Here is a 19,622-nt window from a genome sequence, read left to right on the forward strand (position 1 = left end):
AGGGGAGGGAAGTCTGTTGCAGAAGTGCAAATCCTTGCGCTGAGGAGACGAGCGAGCAGGGTGCATCGTTGCCGTTGCTGCCGCCACCACACGGCAAACTGTGGCCGCCTCACCCTTTCTGCCATATCCCACCCGCTCCTTTCCCATGGCCCCAGCTTCCCCCATGACTTGCGCCCCTTCGTGCCCCAGCTGCCACCAAAGGAGACGGACGGCTCACCCTGCAGAGTGTTCCCGTTGGCACTGGTGCAGGTAGGGGGCGGAGAGGCTTGCGGCCGCACCACGGGGGCAAAGGCGCTTTTCTGCTTGACGGCAGAGATCATGTTGACGGGAGAGAAGGAGAAGACGCCTCCTGGAGTCGAGGAGCTGGCGATGGACGAGGCCCCCAGAGGCGGGCTGGAGGGCATGACTGGCGTGGAGAGAAGGACAGGGGTTAGCTGGCAGCGGGAGTGAGCCGGGGCAAGAGGAGGTAAACCCCCATCGGACTGTACTTTGTGTTTTTTATATGGTGAACCCACAACACTAAAATACAGCCGTAGCTCCATTCTCGAACAGAATGCATTCCGGAAGTCCATTCGACTCCCGAAACATTTGGAAACCAAGACGCAGCTTCCGCTTGCGCAGGCGCACCAGAAACAATAGTGGAAGCTGCATCGGACGTTCAGCTTCCAAAAAAACCCCCAAAACGTTCAGAAACTGGAACACTCGCTTCCTCATTCAGGAGCCGAAATGTATGAGTGCCAAGGCATTTGACAACCGAAGTACGACTGTACAGATTAAAAATAGGAACAGAAAACAAACCATAAATTCCCCCCCCCAGCACATTATCATTATTATTTATTAAGTTTGCAGGGGAACTGAAATGTAGCTGCCATTCAAAATTCGGCACTTCTCTGAATTTTGCAACTCAGTTCTCCAATGAAGCAATGTGTGGGAAAACGTGTGTCACAGGGCAGTGTGACCAAGAAAAGCCTATATTGGCAAAAACAACATGCCAAAAAGCATTATATCGGAGTAAATTGCATGCAAAAATGTGTATATTGCATGCGAAAATGTGCACGTTTGGTGAATTTTTTTTTAATCACTTCATAAATTTATATACTGCTTGATTGTAAAGAAAATAACCCTCAAAGCACTTTACAAAAAAAAGAATAAGCAATATACTTTTATTAAGAAAGAACCATTAAAATGTTTCAGAAATTAAAGTCAGCAAGAAACTAAAAACAAACCACCCTTCTAGATTTCTGGGTAGGGTTGTCTAAACAAAAATGTTTTTAGCTGACGCTGGGAAGAGTACAGTGATACCAAATTGAAACTGAAAGTCTGATGAATTTTCACAAATTGCTGCAAAAATGTGGAGAACTAGATTCAGGATTGGTAAAGTGAGAAACTGAGAAATCAGAGACAGGGATTCGTCTATCCTCAGACCTCACCCAGGAGTTCCTAGGTTCAGCTTCCCCTACCATGAGGACTAGTCCCTTAGCCTTCTTAAAACGGAGCTGCAATTCTCAGGAAAGGGAAGCTCTGCCCAGGCACCCTCGACCGGCCCTTCCACAAAGGCGGCAGACACTTACTGGCGTAGGGGGAGTTGGCCGTGGAGCCGTTGAGGAAGCTGGGGGACCCTGGGACCCCCAGGCTGGTCATGGCAGTTCCTGCATAGCCGTTCATGCTGGACGTGATGGTGTTGTAGTTGCTCTGCTGCGGGGTGGAGCTGGGGACATAGCCTCGCGGCGAGACACTGCTCGTGTTGCGTGTGTACCCTGGAAGGTAGGGCAAGAAGTTATATGGTTGCTCAGTTTACTAAGTATCTTAAGATGTCTTGCCTTCCTTCCTTCCTTCCTTCCTTCCTTCCTTCCTATCTAACTTTCTCTCCTCTCTCTCTTTTTCTCTCTCTCCCTCCCTCCCTCCCTCCCTTCCTTCCTTCCTTCCTTCCTTCCTTCCTTCCTTCCTTCCTCTCCTTCCTTCCTTTCTTTTCTCCCCCCTCTCTCTTTCTTTCCTTCCTTCCTTCCTTCCTTCCTTCCTTCCTTCCTTCCTTCCTTCCTTCCTTCTCACCTCTCTCTCATTTCCCCCTTCCTCTCTTTCCTTCCTCCCTCTCCTTCCTTCCTTTCATCTTTCTCTCCCCCCCTCTCTTTCTCTCCCTTCCTCTCCTTCCTTCCTTCCTTCCTTCCTTCCTTCTCACCTCTCTCTCATTTCCCCCTTCCTCTCCTTCCTTCCTCCCTCTCCTTCCTTCCTTTCATCTTTCTCTCCCCCCTCTCTCTTTCTCTCCCTTCCTCTCCTTCCTTCCTTCCTTCCTTCCTTCCTTCCTTCCTTCCTTCCTTCCTTCCTTCCTTGACTCATAATGTTAGATTCAGGTATACAACAATGAAACCAACAGAGCTTGGAGGGGGCATCTGCCAGGGATTCCTGCATAGCAGGGGGTTGAATGAGATGAACTCTACACATCTGGGGTTTTTTTGCAACAAGTTCCATAAAATAAGAAACACAGCACCACTATAAAGAGATGAATAGTCAGGAACGATTATTAGAATAAGGCAGTTAGATATAGATATAGATAATGATCCCATCACACCCCATCAAAAGCCTGGGAGTGTCATAACCTGGTGCTGAAGCGGTGATAATGGCAGCCTTGCTAGGGTGACTGCGGGTGGTAGCCACTAATATAACAACAACAGTAACAACAACTACCTGGAAGTGGCAGGGATTGAACCTGAGACCTTCTGCTTGCAAAACAGACAATCATCATCATCATCATCATCTTTTATTTTTCCCCTCCCATCTGACTGGGTTGCCCTGGCCACTCCGTGTGGCTGCCAGCATGTCTAAAAACATAGTAAAACATGCAAAGGCCACCCCCTTGTTGCCACCCTCTCTGAGACATATCTTGTGGAAGGTCTAAAAGGACGGTCTCTGAGGCTGGCTCCCAGGAGTGGTCACGCGAGACCGCAGGGAAGCCGCCCAATGGCTGCCTACCTTGCTCTGAGCCCTGGGTGGATTCGCTGATGTTGACGGCCAGCTGGCTCCCAAAGGAGTTGACATTCATCATGCCCGAGTGGGCATGGTTCCCGGTCAGCGAGGTCAACTGGTTGGGGTTGCGTGGGACGCTGTACAAAGCCTCGGCGATGTCCGCTGCTCGCTTCAGAATTATGTCCTGGGAGAGGGGAGAGAACGCAGACATCCGCAATCAGACCGATGGAATAATTCCATTAATTAATATTGCAAATAAGTCCATGTATGAACATCATCGGGACGCGGGTGGCACTGTGGGTTAAACCACAGAGCCTAGGACTAGCTGATCAGAAGGTCAGCGGTTCGAATCCCCACAACGGGGTGAGCTCCTGTTGCTCAGTCCCTGCTCCTGCCAACCTAGCAGTTTGCAAGCATGTCAAAGTGCAAGTAGATAAATAGGTACCACTCCGGTGGGAAGGTAAATGGTGTTTCTGTGTGTTGCTCTGGTTCGCCAGAAGCGGTTTAGTCATGCTGGCCACATGACCCGGAAGCTGTACGCTGGCTCCCTCGGCCAATAAAGCAAGATGAGCGCCGCAACCCCAGAGTCAGCCACGACTGGACCTAATGGACATCATCATCACTGTCGTGTTTTCAGTTTCACTTGGTTTGAATGCTGCTGCCCATTGGGAGCAGGTACAGCAGAAGGTTGGGGGCCCAACAGTAGGTGGCGCCAGAGGCAACTGATTTTCAGAGAATCATAGAGTTGGAAGGGACCCCAAAGCTCATAGAATCATAGAATTGAAGAGTTGGAAGGGACCTCAAGGGTCATCTAGCCCAACCCCCTACAATGCAGGATTGTCAGCAAAAGAATAACTGACAGAAGGCCCCCCAACTCCTACTTAAAAACCTCCAAGGAAAGAGAGTCCACAACTTCCTGTGGGATACCTTTCCACTGTCTATCAGCCCTAACTATCAGAAAGTTCTTGTTTCTTGTCATGGAATCCATTGGTTTGGGACCTGCCCTCTGGAGCAGACAAAAAAAAGTTTGTTCCATCTTTCCTGGGACAGCCCTTAAGATCTATGAAGCCCCCACATCACATCCCAATCCCTTCTTCTCCAGGCTAAACATACCCAACTCCCTTAAGCCTTCTTCCTAAGGCTTGGTTTCCAGACCCGTGACCATCTTGGTCGCCCTCCTCTGCAGACCTGCAAGCTAGTCAATATCCTCTTTAAGCTGTGCTGCCCAGAACTGGACACAGGACTTGAGGTGGGCTCTGACCAAGGCAGAATGACCCCAAGGATCAACCCCCTGCAATGCAGGAATCACGGCTGAAGAATCCCTGGCAGATGGCTGTCCAACCTCTGCTTAAAAAGGGAAGGAGAGACCGCCATCTTCATTCTAGTTTTGCCCTCTTTCTCCTTCTCCTTCTGGCTGACATCTATACTGGGCAAAACCCAGGTTTCCCTGCCTGCTTCTGAGGGGGGTTCAGCATCCTTCAGGATCGGACCCACTTCTTCTTTGTTCCTGCTCCGAGAGTAACATGTAGCCCGGCCCAGGTTTCCCCTGGGAGAGCAGGCTGAGAGCTGAGGCCCGCCATTTTGTTTGCGAGCGGGGAAAGATTTATGCCCTGGGAAGGGAAAAGTGACAAGGGACTTGGAGGAGGAAAACAAGGCCCCATCGCGGAGTTGAACGCCTCCCAGCCGATGGCCTGACCCCACGCCTCCACGAGCCCAAAGCAATATCCGTGCAGGTGGTGCTAACCGCTGCTGAGCCATGAAAGCACCGGCTGGGCCCAGTTACGGGGGTGCGGGAAGGATGGGGCCGCCTTGAGCCCGTGACTTAACGGCCCTGGAATTCCTAATGACGAACAGATGTGGGGCTGGAGAGCCAGGCCCTCGTATGGGGCCCAGCTAGCTGGATGCAAGGTTGGGTGTGTGGGAGAGAGGTAGCAAACAAGGTCCGGGACATGGAAGCAATTACTGGCAGCGGGACCGAGAGAGGGACGTAAAAACGGGCCGGATGACCGGGGTCCCTGGAACGCCGCTCTGAAAAAACATCCCCCGCCAAATCCACCGACCTGTGCAAGATACAAACATGTGCTGCTCCTTCTGCACCGTCAACAATATTTTGATTCCTCTCCCACCCTGCACCACAGGTCCCAGGGCGGGTTACGGCAATTAGAGAGAAAAATACAGTTGTTAAAAAGAAAATGGTTTCCAGCAGGGACAAGGAGAGGGGTTGGGTCCCGGAAACACATCTCTCAAGTATCGCAAGGAAGGAAACTACCACCGCAAAGGTGGTAAACACACCTGGGAGAGGAGGGCGTGCGTGGACCTCACTGGCGGCTGAGGGCTTGGCCAGGGACCCCCATGCGGAATGGGATTGAGATGCACAAGTCGTAAAGGGTCAGCATTGATATATAGCACTTTTGGGTGCCTCAAGGGCTTACAAAATCATACAATTGTAGAGTCATGGATGCTTTTTCCTGCATTGGACTAGATGCCCCTTGGGGTCCCCTCCAGTTCTAGAATTCTATGGTTCTGTGAGTTGGACCCCAAGTGTCATTTAGTCCAACCCCACACACTGCAGGAATCGTGCCTGACCTTTTATTCCCCTTCCTTCCCTCCCCCTTCCCTTTTTATGAAGATTACCCTCTCTGGGATCCCACAGCTAATTCTCCCCTGGTCTCCTCGCTGGCCCAAACAGGACTCATTTAGCCAGCTAGCCCTGGGGATCATCTAAAGTTTATTGTATGGATTTCTCCCCCAAATTAATTTTTGAATTCTGAATTTATTGTTATTCACGTTTTATACTGTATTTTATGCTGTTTTTTTCATTGCAGCAATTAAGTGTTTTAAATTTGTTGTTAGCAGCCCTGAGCCCAGTTTTCCGAACTGGGAAGGGCGGGGTATAAATAAAAAAATATTATTAGTATTAAAGTGAGCCTTGAACCCACGACCCCGTGATTAAGAGACTCATGGCTTGCTGGGCACTATTTCAGCTATGAAAGCAGGCTATTCTACGCACAGGGATATTGAGGAGGAGTGAGCAGTGGCTCGCGTCATTAGGACAGGTAGAAAAAGATGCTTCTTCATGTAGCACATCGTTAAAACTGCGGAACTCCTTGCTACAGCAAGCAGAGATGGCCTCCAGCCTTGGTCAGAACACCAGACTATGGTTACCAGATTTTTTTCAATGAAACTGGGGACCCCCCCTTTTTTTAATCTGAGAAGCAACAGGGAGTCAGTAGTGGGGATGGTGAGGCAAAAGACCCTGGGCCCAAGCAAACATGCATATTGTATAAAGGTGCAAAGACCTTCTTTCACACCCTGTGAAACATAAATGCACAGAGTTTTTAAAAAACTGGGCAATGGCGCGCCGCTCGCCCGTGACTCCTGAGCCTCCCCCGATCTCCTGCCCCTTTCCCCTTTTGTTTTTACAGATCGGGGGAGGTTTGGGAGTCACAGGCGGGCGGCCGTTACCCAGGAGGGGCGCAAGGTGCGCGGTTTCTCTGCCAGGCAAGGCGCAAAGCCCTTCTTTTGCACCCTGTGAAACATAAATGTGCAGAGTTTTTAAAAAACTGGGCAATGGCTGCCCGCCCGCGACTCCTGAGCCTCCCCCAAAACAAAGGGGGGAAGGGGGCAGGAGATCTGTACCGCTGGACGTCCCCGGTTCCCCTTTGCGCACAAGACACATCATATGGGGACTTCCAGCGAGGAAAAATGGCAGGTGCCACAGCAGCAAGCAGCTCCTGAAGCCAGCCAGAGCCAACTGCGCTACCATGCTGGCCCCAGGCTGCTGAGGCTGCCACTGCCACATTTCCCGGGGACAGATTTGCAAATCTGGGGACATTCCGGGCACAGAATTTGTCCGGAGACAGATTTGCAAATCTGGGGACTGTCCCTGGAGACCAGGGACGTCTGGTAACCCTACACTAGACTTCTGTGGATGCAGCCTAGAATAGCATTAGCTTTTTTCTGCTGCTGCATCACACCGTTGGCTTATGTCCAGCTTGTGGTCCACCAAGACCCCCAGACCCTTTTCACATGTACAATGGGCAAGTCAGGTGTCCCCCATTTCATATTGGTGCAGTTGGTCCTTCCTGCAGAAAGAGTTGGTGCTTAGTTGAGATTCCTGCATTGCAGGGGGTTGGAACAGATGACCCTCAGAACCCCTTCCAATTCTACCTTTCTCTGATTCCACGACTGAGCTTAATGGACCATTAGCTTGACTCCGCCTAAGGCTGCCATTGAAGAAGTCCCACAGAGTGACGATATGCTGGGACCCTGGGGCATTGTGGGAAAATTTAAAAGGCGACACTCAGGACCCACTAATATAGGAGGGGGTCTTGCTTGTCTAGATGCCCTGCGGAGGGGAGGGGACCCTGACTCCCACACCAACAGTGCTCTGGCTCAAGGGAAAAACACACACCTTTGGGTTAAGAAAGGAGGCAACAACATGTGTGTGTGTGTGTCTGGTGACGGGAGAGGATTTTGTGGCTGGATCTAGAGACGGCAAAAAAAATTTCAGGAAAATGCATTGTAAACTTCATAACGGGAAATCACGTTGGCGAAAGATGGGACTCGACAGCACCATCTGGTGTCCCTGTGTTACAACGAATATAGAACACTTTTTCTTTACTTATGAGTCCTGAGTTGCACCGCCCCTTCCGACAAGTCTGGCTTGATAATAATAATAATATAATAATTTATTATTTATACCCCGCCCAGCTGGCTGGGTTTCCCCTGCCATTCTGGGTGGCTTCCAACCAAATATCAAAAACAATACAGCGTCAGACATTAAAAATTTCCCAATGCAGGGCTGCCTTCAGATGTCTTCTAAAAGTCAGATAGTTGTTTATTGCCTTGGCACCTGATGGGAGGGCGTTCCACAGGGCGGGCGCCACCACCGAGAAGGCCCTCTGTCTGGTTCCCTGTAACCTCACTTCTCGCAATGAGGGAACCGCCAGAAGGCCCTCAGAGGAGGACCTCAGTGTCTGGGCTGAACAATGGGGGTGGAGACGCTCCTTCAGGTATACCCCAAGAGGAGTCTGAGGCCTACCTGGTTGTTGTGCGGCATCCCATATAATGCTTCCACCAGGTCAGCCGCTCTCTTGAGTAGCACTTCCTGTGGGGAGGGAAACAAAGGAGAGGCTGACTGCAGTCCCTCTTGGAAGGCAAACCTTAATGCAATCACCCCGCAAGAGTTATACCTTTCGATGATTATTCGTTCATTATTATTATCATTTCAAGCAAATGTGCTATTTACAATCAACCTGATACAGGTCTACGTACAGGTGTACATTGGGCCTTGCCCAATGCCCACCAATGCCAGCCTCTGGCGTTTTCACTATCAGTGCCAAAAAACTGACAGTATTGGGAAGGTATTTATTATTATTATTGACATTGCTGAAAATGTTTGTGAGCTCTGAGGGTTCATAATTTGGGAATTGGTTCAAAGCGAAGCCTCACATGAGAAAACAAAAAAGATTGCAAAAATGAATAAAACTAAATCAAATTTATGTCAGAAATGTAAAGCAAGAGAAGGTACATTTTATCATATGTGGTGGGCATGTTATAAGGTAAAAGACTTCTGGGAAATGATTTATAATGAATAGGTGAAGAACTACCAAGAGAAGACAAAAGACTTTTTATGTATGCAATGGCGGTGGCAAGAATGTTGCTAGCCCAAAAATGGAAAGAAGAAGAATTACCAATGAAGGAAGAATGGCAGACGAAATTGATGGAATATGCGGAAATGGAGAAACTGACGGGGTTAGATCGGAAACCAAGAGGATCAAGTATTTGTTAGAGACTGCAGTAAATTCGTAGTTTACTTAAAAAAACCACTGTAAACAGTTAAAATCATTGGTAGCATTGTAATTACATTTATAATGTGAAATTGATTATGATAAACAATAGCTGGATAAAGTAAAAGATGCAGAAAACTTTTAATATAAGAACCCAGGGAATGGAGGGGAGGAAGTCTGAAGGTTCAGAGAACCTTGTAATTTAATGTTTGAATTAGTTAGAGATAAAGTGTATAAATTTTGAATTCTGGTGCTGGTGGAGACTCTTGAGAGTTCCATGGACTGCAAGAAGACCAAACCTCTCCATTCTGAAGGAAATCAGCCCTGAGTGCTGACTGGAAGGACAGATCCTGAAGCTGAGGCTCCAAGACTTTGGCCACCTCATGAGAAGAGAAGACTCCCTGGAAAAGACCCTGATGCTGGGAAAGATGGAGGGCACAAGGAGAAGGGGACGACAGAGGACGAGATGGTGGGACAGTGTTCTTGAAGGTATGAACATGAGTTTGACCAAACTGCGGGAGGCAGTGGAAGACAGGAGGGCCTGGCGTGCTCTGGTCCATGGGGTCATGAAGAGTCGGACACGACTAACCGACAACAACAAAGTGTATAAAAATGTGAAAATCTAATTTAAAAATGTTAAAAGAAGAAGAAGAGAAAACACATTTAGCCCTTGCACTGGCCCTGCCTGCCTGTGCCTCTTTGAACATTGCAACCACATAATGCTCTTCTCGAGTGACCTGTGGCTGGGATCACAAGGCACTTTATGTCTCTGCAGATTTCCACTAGAAGGCGACAACCATCCATACAATCATCTGTATCTTTTGCAGGCAAACACACACACACACCAAGCTAGCAACTTATTTCTTGGTGGCTCCTTAAACATTCCCCGCATGACAGCTCTGAGCAGACCAGCTGCATGCAAAAATGTATCTGCATATCCCATTGCAGGGATCTCCAGCTTTTGGGATCTTGTGGGCATATCTGGAATTCTGACACAGAGCTGTGGACACTCATGCCTGTCTCAGTCGCTTCTCCTGCAGTCACTCTGGATCACACCAGACAGATAAAGAAAACACATGCACTTACCCACACAAACTCTTTGCATTTCTATGGAGTGAAAGCCATCTCTTTTAGGATTTGCATGATTTGACATGAGGGCGGGGGGGGGAGGGGAACCCCAACCACTAACAAATAAAAACTTTACATTGGGAGACTGTGCAGGTAAAAGAACAACAACAACAACAAAAAAAGGATTACAGATCTGGTGCTTGCCAGCACTAAAAGCAGATTGCTCTTCGTTGGGTAAATAATTCCTGCACGGCAGTGGGTTGGACTGTTAGAATTCCTGCTACGTGATTGCAGTCATGGGATATTTGTCTATCACATGACGGTATATGTTTTGACTCCACAGAGCGGGAAGCGATGGAGACAGGATGTTTGTGTTACTGTGTTCCATGAAGTGGTACTATTGTCCTTTGTTCTTTTTCTCTTTGCTGTCTGATGCTAGAGAGAGAGGGAGCCATGTTGCAGTGCTCTGTGTGTGTTTATATGTAAATAAAGTAGATTAGCCAAAATGCTGAGTTGCTGAGGTCTGTTACGCAAAGCTGCGAAGACTCTGCGGATCCCTAAGTGTCAACAGTCGCTATGATGTTCGGGCAGAAGAAAGCTTTTGAAGCTCCTGCACAAAAGACCAGGAGGGAGACAACATGCCAGTCGGGCATGCGTCCCTGCCAGGGTCCTACTCGAGTGTAGGAAGACCATTGGGCTCCCTTCCAATGTTACAATTCTATCATGATTCAAGACATTGCTTCTTGTTAATCTCTCTCTCTCTCTTACTCTCTTTCTTGGATAACAACAAAACTGGCAACAAATTACAGAATGCATCTATGGTTTGACGGTGGTTTTGAAAAGATCCCTTGAAAGCCTTAAGAGTCTATCTTGGATTAAGCAACTGCTTTCAAAGCAGCTTCTAATGTGTGACGTATATGGTCTTGTCTGTGATGAAAGCAAGGGCGACAGCACCTGCCATCTTCATATTTTTTAGTCCTGCAAACTCTCCTTCTTATAACTTTGCAGTACGATTGCATCTTAGGCGTGAGTTCTGTTCCGAGGCTTCCACACACATGCAAAAATGCATATACTTGAACCACAACCCCCTGTGCGAAAATCCTTACCCCCCCCCCCCCAGAGCTGGTGTGCTGAGCAGGACTTGCCCGGCAAACAAGGCCGAGAGCTTAAAAGCGTTCTAGACCTGCTCAGCGCGCTGCCTTGGGGGTGCTCTGGCAAGATCTCATGGGTCTGTTCGAGTTCCCACGATATCTCGCAGGGCCGCCCCCAGGCTTCCAGAACTGGTGCGCCCAGAGGACCATGCCCAGCAGAGCAAGCCAGAGAGCTTAAAAGCTCTTTTCGAGCTGAGAAAACTTTGCATGCATTTAATTTGCACAATTTCAACCGGCCAGCCTTACACAAAGCAAGGCTGAGATTGCACAAGCTAAACGGCCGTGAAATGTGGCCGTACTGTATTACCCAAAGCTCTCAAGGCGACTTATGCAGCAAACCAATAAATATTTAACTATTTTAAACTAGGGGTGGCTACCCCCGCTTGTGCTGCTCACCAACCCCCTCCCTTTACAGTCCTCCCCACTTTCTCTGACAGCTCTTTCAAACTTGGGGTTCCCGTCCCCTGCCCTGTCTGTGCAAACCCAAGACTGTGAGAAGGCACTATAAATCCTTCAGTGGGAGCTGCATGATGCTAGCCTTATGCTTCTATGTCTATAGGAAGAAATACAACCATGATAACTGTAGGCTCTATGCCTTGTACACCACCCAGCAAGCTTCTAAGATTTCTAATTTTATTCTGGATTTTATTATGATACTGATCTGATTTGAGGATGCATTTTAATTGACTGTCTGATTTTATGTTAATGTATTATACATTTGATGTTAGCCGCTCTGAGCCTGGCTTCAGCTGGGGAGGGCGGGATATAAATAAAATTTATTATTATTATTATTATTATTATTATTATTATTATTATTATTATTATTATTAATCTTGTAATGTTGGTCACACACTTTTTAGACATGCATAATTTCGCGACACAGTAAAATTCAGTTTTGCTAGCAAAGCGGAGGTTAAACTACCCCCTTTCTAGTCCCGGAATGAGTGCAAAGAGTGTTCGTGCGACACCTCTGCAGGCTGCAGCCAACACACTAATGTGTCGTGACACACAGTTTGGAAAGCTCTTTGTGAAACAGCAGCACAAAAATATTTAATTGCAGTATTTAATTGGTTGCAGTCCTAAGAATCTGGAGGGAAGCGGCTGTCTTTTTGAGCCTCTGATTTCAGTTGCGTCTCAGGGAGAGGTCCTTGCTGTGCTCCTTAACCTGCCCCCTGGCCTTCCTCTCCCCTCCCAGCCCCCCCAGCCCACTACCAATGATGACGGCTCTAGACTGTACATCAGGATCTCAAGGCTATTGGATTGCTGTCAAGCTAAGTGCCAGCAATCAGAAGTTCTTGCTCTTCTGTCCTCTGCAATATCTCCCCGATCAATACGGTAATGGAGCGGAGGGGGGGAGGCTTGGGGCTGGCGGGGGGGGGGATGGGGGGGAGAGACTGCAGGCCGCTTTGCACACATTTAGCTCCCGTTAAGGGGATATAAAACACCCAGTTATTTCTGGACCAAATCAGCAAAGGGGGGCCAGGAGGATGACAGCAGATAGGTGGCCCCTCAAAGTCATGCAGCCCCCCCCCAAGCCAAAAATACTTCTGCAATCTGGAGGAATGACAGAATGTTAAAAATGTGGGGATGATCAACATGAGACCTTTTACCAGCTGAATCCATGAACAGGGCTCAACTGAAACCAGATCAGCTGGATAGCTCAGTTGACTAGACTGTGGTGCTGATAACACCAAGGTTGTAACTTCGATCCCTGTATGGGACAGCTACGTTTTCCTGCATTGAAGGGGGTTGGACTAGAAGATCCTCAGGTTCCCTTCCCATTCTATGATTCTATAATTCTGGAGGGCTGGATTTGGCTCCGGGCCTGAGCTTCCTCATGCCTGACATAAACACACAAACATACACATCACTACTGACACACTGTCAACTCTGGTCAGATAGGTGTTGCAGGATTATTATTTTTTAACAACCTGTCAGACCTGTTTGGCCAGCCTGACTCTTCCAACTAATAATAATAATAGTAATAATAATAATTTTGTTATTTATATGCTGCCCATCTGACTGGGTTTCCCCAGCCACTCTGGGTGGCTCCCAACAAAATAGTAAAAGCAAAATAAAAGATTTGACCATTAAAAGCTTCCCTAAACAGGGCTGCCTTCAGATGTCTTCTAAAAGATATTTAATTATTCATCTCCTTGACATCTGATGGGAGGGCGTTTCACAGGGCGGGCACCACCACCGAGAAGGCCCTCTGCCTGGTTCCCTGTAACCTCACTTCTCGCAGGGAGGGAACCACCAGGAGACCTTCGGAGCTGGACCTCAGTGTCCAGGCTGAATGATGGGGGTGGAGACACTCCTTCAGGTTTACAGGGCCAAGGCCATTTAGAGCTTTAAAGATCAGCAACAATACTCTGAACTGTGCTCAGAAATGTACTGGGAGCCAGTGTAGACCTTTAGGATTGGTGTTATATGGTCTCGGCGGCCACTCCCAGTCTCCAGTTTGGCACCTACATTCTAGCTTAGTTGTAGTTAGTTTCTGATTCATCTTGAAAGGTAGTCACAGGTAGAGCCCATTGAATTCTCTAAAAACGCTGCTGTGTCCTCTTCCAGCCTGCATTCCTGCAGCCAGGACACAGTGAAGCTTGCACACACACACACACACACACACACACGCACGCACACACACAATTAGCATGTATACCTGTTGTCAGTTCTGCATGATGCATGGGGCGAAGGGCAGGGTGGGGGACCGCGATGCTGAGAAAGGAGGAAGGGTCTGTTTTATCATAGCCCGGGTACGACAGGTAGCTTAACTATGATGAATGGCTGGGCCAGACCAGTCACCGCCTTGAAGTCTTTGCGAAGGGAGAGAGAAATCAGTGGATACAGAGATTCACTGTCACAATTAATAAACCTCTCCCGGGGGGCGAGGTTCCTCTGTTAAGGCTCACGCCGGCATCTAAGGAACCTCTCTGCAAGGCCCTGTGTGCTTCAGCGATGCCTCCAAACTTACCGGAGATGGGAGGGCTGTCAACTTTTTAAGCTGCCTGCTGCATCTCTGCAGGTGGAAGTATTTAAAGAAAGCCTCTCCTGCTAATTTCTGCAGTTCGAGCTGTGCTTAAAAGCATAGGAGCAGGCCAGGATGCTTTTGCTCCTTCGGGGTGGAAGTTCCCTGATGCAGGCCAGGAATTCCTGGGTTTAACAGCTATCAGTGGCAGCTTGCTGTGATGCCCACATTCTGCTCCTTCCCAGCCCGACGTGGAGATGTTGGGCACCGAACGTGAGACCCGTTGCATAAAAAGAAAGTGTGTAACCCCCAAACTGCTTCTGCCAGGGACCAAAGCACGTCAGTTCCAAAGCACGTCAAAGTGCAAGTAGATAAATAGGTACCACTCCGGCGGGAAGGTAAACGGCATTTCCGTGCACTGCTCTGGTTCACCAAAAGCGGCTTAGTCATGCTGGCCACATGACCCGGAAAAACTGTCTGCGGACAAACGTGGGCTCGTTTGGCCAGTAAAGCGAGATGAGCGCCACAACCCCAGAGTCGTTCGCGACTGGACTTAACTGTCAGGGGTCCTTTACCTTTTCATTGTTATTATTTTATTACATTTCTATACTGCCCTTCATTCGAGGATCATAGGGCAGCTTACAATATAAAATTGTAACTTTGTGCCATGCAAATATTCTGTAGTCTTGCTTCCTCTTTGCCTGTTGACAGGCCTGAGGATCACCTTCTGGACAAGAAAATGAAGCACTCCACCCCATAATTAACTTGAGGGATTCCTTACCATGAAATGTGCTTAATTGCAATGAACGTCGGGCTGACACCTGCAGAGTTGGCATTAAGACACCTGCTTAAAACTCACCTGATGGGTGATCTAGCCATATCTGATATCTTAAGCTGATCTACTGATTCGAAATGCATTTTTTGTTTGTTTTAGGAACATAATTTTACAGCTGATTTCGTTCTCTCTAACATATAGATCTCTGAATGAAACAACTAGGGCAGACTTTGCAAAGCTGGTGAATGCTCAGATGTTTTGGATTACAGCCGTGCTGTCTGAGGCTGACGGGCATTGTAGTCTAAAAAAATAAGGAGGGCAGCAGGTTATGAAAGGTTGAGCATGCAGTCACTATCACTTACATAGTTTAGAGTATAGGCGAGTAACAGGTGGCATGACGGAAGTGCACAAAATTATGCTTGGCATGGGCAGAGTGGATGGAGAAAAATATTTCCTATTTCCTATTTCCTAAATCGTACCTACGGGACCGCCTCTCCCGGTATGCCCTGCGGAGGACCTTAAGGCAGTGGCGTAGCGTGGGTTGTCAGTACCCGGGGCAAGACAATTAATTTGCACCCCCTAACCCGTGGATTTTAGTAGGGGCAGAGAGCTGCGAGTGCAAGCGCCCCCCCCGATGTTGCGCCCGGTGCGGCTGCCCCCCCCTGCAACCCCCATGCTACGCCACTGCCTTAAGGTCCATAAATAGCAACACCCTAGAGGTCCCAGGCCCTAAGGAAGTCAGATTAGCCTCAACCAGAGGCAGGGCCTTTTCAACACTGGCCCCGACCTGGTGGAACGCTCTGTCTCATGAGACCAGGGCCCTGCAGGATCTGATTTCTTTCCGCAGGGCCTGTAAGACAGGGTTGTTCCGCCTGGCCTTTGGCTTGGAATCAACTTGATCCCCTCCCCCTCTTTCCTTTCTCCTTCTGTTATGGAACTCCTACTTGGGGACTTCCCTGGCTTTTTTCTGGCCCATGTAGGACCAGTCTGGATAGTTGGCCTTGGTGAAGATTTGACGTTTTCATCCCCCCCCCCCCAAATTTTTGAGTTTCTGCTGAAATGAGGCTGCATTTTAATGTTGTATTTTAATCTTTGTTTTCAAGTTATATTTTAATCAATTGTTTTTATGCCTGGTGTTAGCTGCCCTGAGCCCGGTCTTGGCTGGGGAGGGCGGGGTATGAATAAAATTTATTATTAAACTACGAAACTCCTTGCCACAGGAGTGACAGCTTTTAAAAAGGCCTGGACAAATTCGTGGAGGAGGATAGGACTATTGATGGCCAACAGCCAGAATAGCTACACTTCTGAACACCAGTTGCTGGAAACCACAGGAGGAGAGACTGCACTTGAGTTCGAATCCAGCTTGTGGCTTTCCCCCTGGTTGGCAACTGTGAGAAAAGTACGCCATCTTATGTACTTACACGCCTGGCTTAGAAGCACTCACAAACACCTCAATTCTTAAGTGGAGGATGTTGGAGAAGATGGACTACTGGTCCCAAGCTGCAGAGCAATTGCAATGTCCCCGTACACAGAATCCAGTTCCCCAGCATGCCAAGGCCACGGAAGCAGCGCTACGCCATGCGCTCCGGCACCAAAGGGAGGCCTGAGTGCAGGAACGCGGCCGCAGCAGCGATTGCAGCGTCCCTGTCAGCCCATGATGAATGGCTCCAATTTGGAGGCCAGTTCTCGCTGTCACTCTCCACCCGAAGGCCCTCCCTCTCGCCGCCAGCTGTTCTCTGCCCGGAGGCATTAGCTACGCTTTGGCGAGGACAGCCGGAGCGCGTGGAACAAAGGAGCAACCTGTCTCCGGCAGGCGAAAGACTAATCGAGGGGTCTGCGTGCCGGTTGTGTCGGGGAGGTGCACGGGGCTCGCTGACGCACGCTATTGATGCACTCCCAGTCTGATGATGTGGGTCTCTTATTGCTCCGGTGCCAGCGGGTGGAGAGATGTATGGTCCCCTGAATCGGCTGGGCTGTAGGAGGCCGAGACCCACCCGGCCCAGTGCTCTGCTTCCGAGAGAGGACAGGGAAGCAGAGCGTCAGGGAACAGACCATCGCCCTCTTCTCTGGTGACTCGGAGCGGCTGCCGGGACTACATAACACCAGTCCTGAGAGATCTGCATTGGCTCCCAGTACGTTTCCGAGCACAATTCAAAGTGTTGGTGCTGACCTTGAAAGCCCTAAATGGCCTTGGTCCAGTATACCTGAAGGAGTGTCTCCACCTCCATCATTCAGCCCGGACACTGAGGTCCAGCGCTGAGGGCCTTCTGGCGGTTCCCTCACTGCGAGAAGCCAAGTTACAGGGAACCAGGCAGAGGGTCTTCTCGGTGGTGGCGCCCGCCCTGTGGAACACCGTCCCACCAGATGTCAAGGAAATAAGTAGCTATCTTATCTTTAAAAGACATCTGAAGGCAGCCCTGTTTAGGGAAGTTTTTAATATTTAATGCTGTATTGTTTTTAACACTCAATTGGAAGCTGCCCAGAGTGGCTGGAGAAACTCAGTCAGATGGGTGGGGTATAAATAATGAATTATTATATTATATTATATTATATTATTTGTGTCAGGACCTAGTTCTTGGTGGCGCACAGAGGCTCCCTTTTGGCTTAGAGCCCTTGGCAGACCTTCTCTCCACAAAATCCCCTAGCCTCCGAACATCGTGGGTTGTGATTCGGCGCTTCCACGCATGCGTGACCGCCGAAAGCAGAACGTAACCCGTTCTGGTACTTCCAGGTTTCGGTGGTCTGCAACCCAAAAAAACACAACCTGAAGCGGCTGTAACCCGAGGTAGGACTATACACTTGAATGCCTTGTGAGATTCCCTACCTTGGGCAAACGTTCAGGGTCTCCGGGGTGTCGTGGGATCACCTTCTGCAAACGCAGGAAGCCGTAGTCGATGGTTGGCTCATTCAAGGCTGCAGGCGGAAAGAGTGAGCAGGTTAGAATCCAGTGATTTAGGCTCGTTGTTGAGAGACAGCGTGGCCAGAATGGTGTGGCTTCTCCCATAAATTTGTGCATTTCTATGCTGAACTTCGGATACCAAATCCCGTTCACAGAGGGCTTTCCTCTGGACACTGTTATCTCCAGACATATTCTAAACCTATTTTTAAGTCATTGCTTTAGTTCCGTATCTTAACTACACGCTGGGTGAAGGAGTCGTTCTTTTGCTGTGTGCTTAACCTCCTGGCTTTCAGCCCCATATGCTGTTCACCAAGCCCCAGTGTCACAAGAAGGGGAGAAAAACAACTCCCTATTCCCTTTCCCTCTCAAAAAAAAGGTACTTATTCACATCTTTCATTTTATTTAAAGCATCTTCACCCTTTAACAGAAAAAGAGGCTTCCTTGTAGTCTAAATGACACCACACAAAAGGAAAAGGGAGGAGGAGGGAGGAGGAAAAATGGTAAACAGGCGCTAGTTCTTAGTTACGTAGTTTCTGTAATGACCAGCTGAAACAGAAAGAATTCAAGGAGAGGAGGAGAGTTGAAATGGTGGAGGGAGCAGGGCCTCTGAATACCAGTCACTGGAAATCACAGGAAGGGAGAGAACTCTTGTTGGCTTCCATTTGGGGCATGGCAGGGGGTTGGACTAGATGACCCTCGGGGTCCCTTCCAAATCTACGAATCTATGATTCTAACCTCCTCCAATGTAGGAATAAAAGTAAAGGGACCCCTGACCATTAGGTCCAGTCGTAACCGACTCTGGGGTTGCAGCGCTCATTTTGCTTTACTGGCTGAGGGAGCCGGCATACAGCTTCTGGGTCATGTGGCCAGCATAACTAAGCCACTTCTGGTGAACCAGAGCAGCGCACAGAAACACCATTTACCTTCCCGCCGAAGTGGTACCTATTCATCTACTTGCACTTTGACGTGCTTTCGAACAGCAGGGACCAAGCAACGGGAGCTCACCCCATCGCAGGGATTCGAACCGCCGACCTTCCGATCGGCAAGTCCTAGGCTCTGTGGTTTAACCCACAGCGCCACCCGCGTCCCGATAATGTAGGAATAGCTTGCGGCAAAAGTTCCGAAAGCACACCTTCAACCTGCCCTCATACAAGATGCCTTCTGGGACAATAAGGAACAGCCAGAACCTGCCCACAGGAACATAAGGAGAACATCACTGGGACAGGGCAAGGGCCCACCTGGTCCAGCCTCTCTCGGTGGCTTGTGGGACACCCGCGAGCAGGATTCGAACACAAGAGCCCTCTGGGATCCAGAAGAATTGCTGCCTCCCACCTTGGGACGTGGGTGGCGCTGTGGGTAAAACCTCAGTGCCTAGGGCTTGCCGATCACATGGTTGGCGGTTCAAATCCCCGTGTCGGGGTGAGCTCCCGTCGTTCGGTCCCAGCTCCTGCCCACCTAGCAGTTTGAAAGCACGTCAAAGTGCAAGTAGATAAATAGGTACCGCTTTATAGCGGGAAGGTAAACGGCGTTTTCGTGCGCTGCGCTGGTGCTGGCTCGCTGGAGCAGCTTCGTCACGCCGGCCACGTGACCTGGAAGTGTCTGCGGACAGCGCTGGCCCCCGGCCTCTTAAGTGGGGTGGGAGCACAACCCTAGAGTCGGACACGACTGGCCCGTACGGGCAGGGGCACCTTTACCTTTACCTTGGAGGCACAGAAATAGCCATCACTGGTCCTCACCTTCAGGAGACAGGCAAAAACACCCCTCTTTTCCCTGGCCTTTGACTAATTAAACAATCTATGGCCTTTTAATCGCTCTCTCTGTGTGTGGTGGAGCTTGTATTTGTATCTCTGGCATGTATATATGTGTTTTTATATTGCGAACAGCCCTGTGATCCTCAGAGAAAGAAAGGGAAAGAAATTGAACAAATAACAACATTGATATGAATAATCATAAATGATCTATTCTCCCCCCTTTCCGCTCTCCTCCTCTTTCACCCCCCAATCTCCAA

The 19,622-nt window shown here is 49.1% G+C and overlaps 2 protein-coding genes across 4 annotated transcripts in view; one reads left to right on the forward strand and one right to left on the reverse strand.

Annotated features, from left to right (window-relative positions):
- The window catches only part of LOC310852737 (PC-esterase domain-containing protein 1B-like), a 390,021-nt gene that overhangs the window by 251,659 nt on the left and 118,740 nt on the right, over nt 1–19,622 (forward strand). The window lies entirely within an intron of this gene.
- Nucleotides 1–19,622, reverse strand: part of LOC310852690 (transcription factor COE1-like) — a 96,324-nt gene that overhangs the window by 6,145 nt on the left and 70,557 nt on the right. For 2 of the 3 annotated variants that reach the window (XM_083756508.1, XM_083756509.1), the window contains exons 12-16: nt 17,540–17,628; nt 8,006–8,071; nt 2,968–3,145; nt 1,572–1,757; nt 218–406 (exon numbers count right to left, since the gene is read on the reverse strand). In XM_083756508.1, the coding sequence (XP_083612634.1) occupies nt 218–406; nt 1,572–1,757; nt 2,968–3,145; nt 8,006–8,071; nt 17,540–17,628 (708 nt within the window). The remainder of the gene's footprint in view (nt 1–217; nt 407–1,571; nt 1,758–2,967; nt 3,146–8,005; nt 8,072–17,539; nt 17,629–19,622) is intronic. The other variant, XM_083756510.1, reaches the window with a different exon arrangement.

The sequence above is a fragment of the Podarcis gaigeae genome, assembly GCF_964106915.1.
Source record: "Podarcis gaigeae genome assembly, chromosome: 9".
NCBI classification, from domain to species: Eukaryota; Metazoa; Chordata; class Lepidosauria; order Squamata; family Lacertidae; genus Podarcis; species Podarcis gaigeae.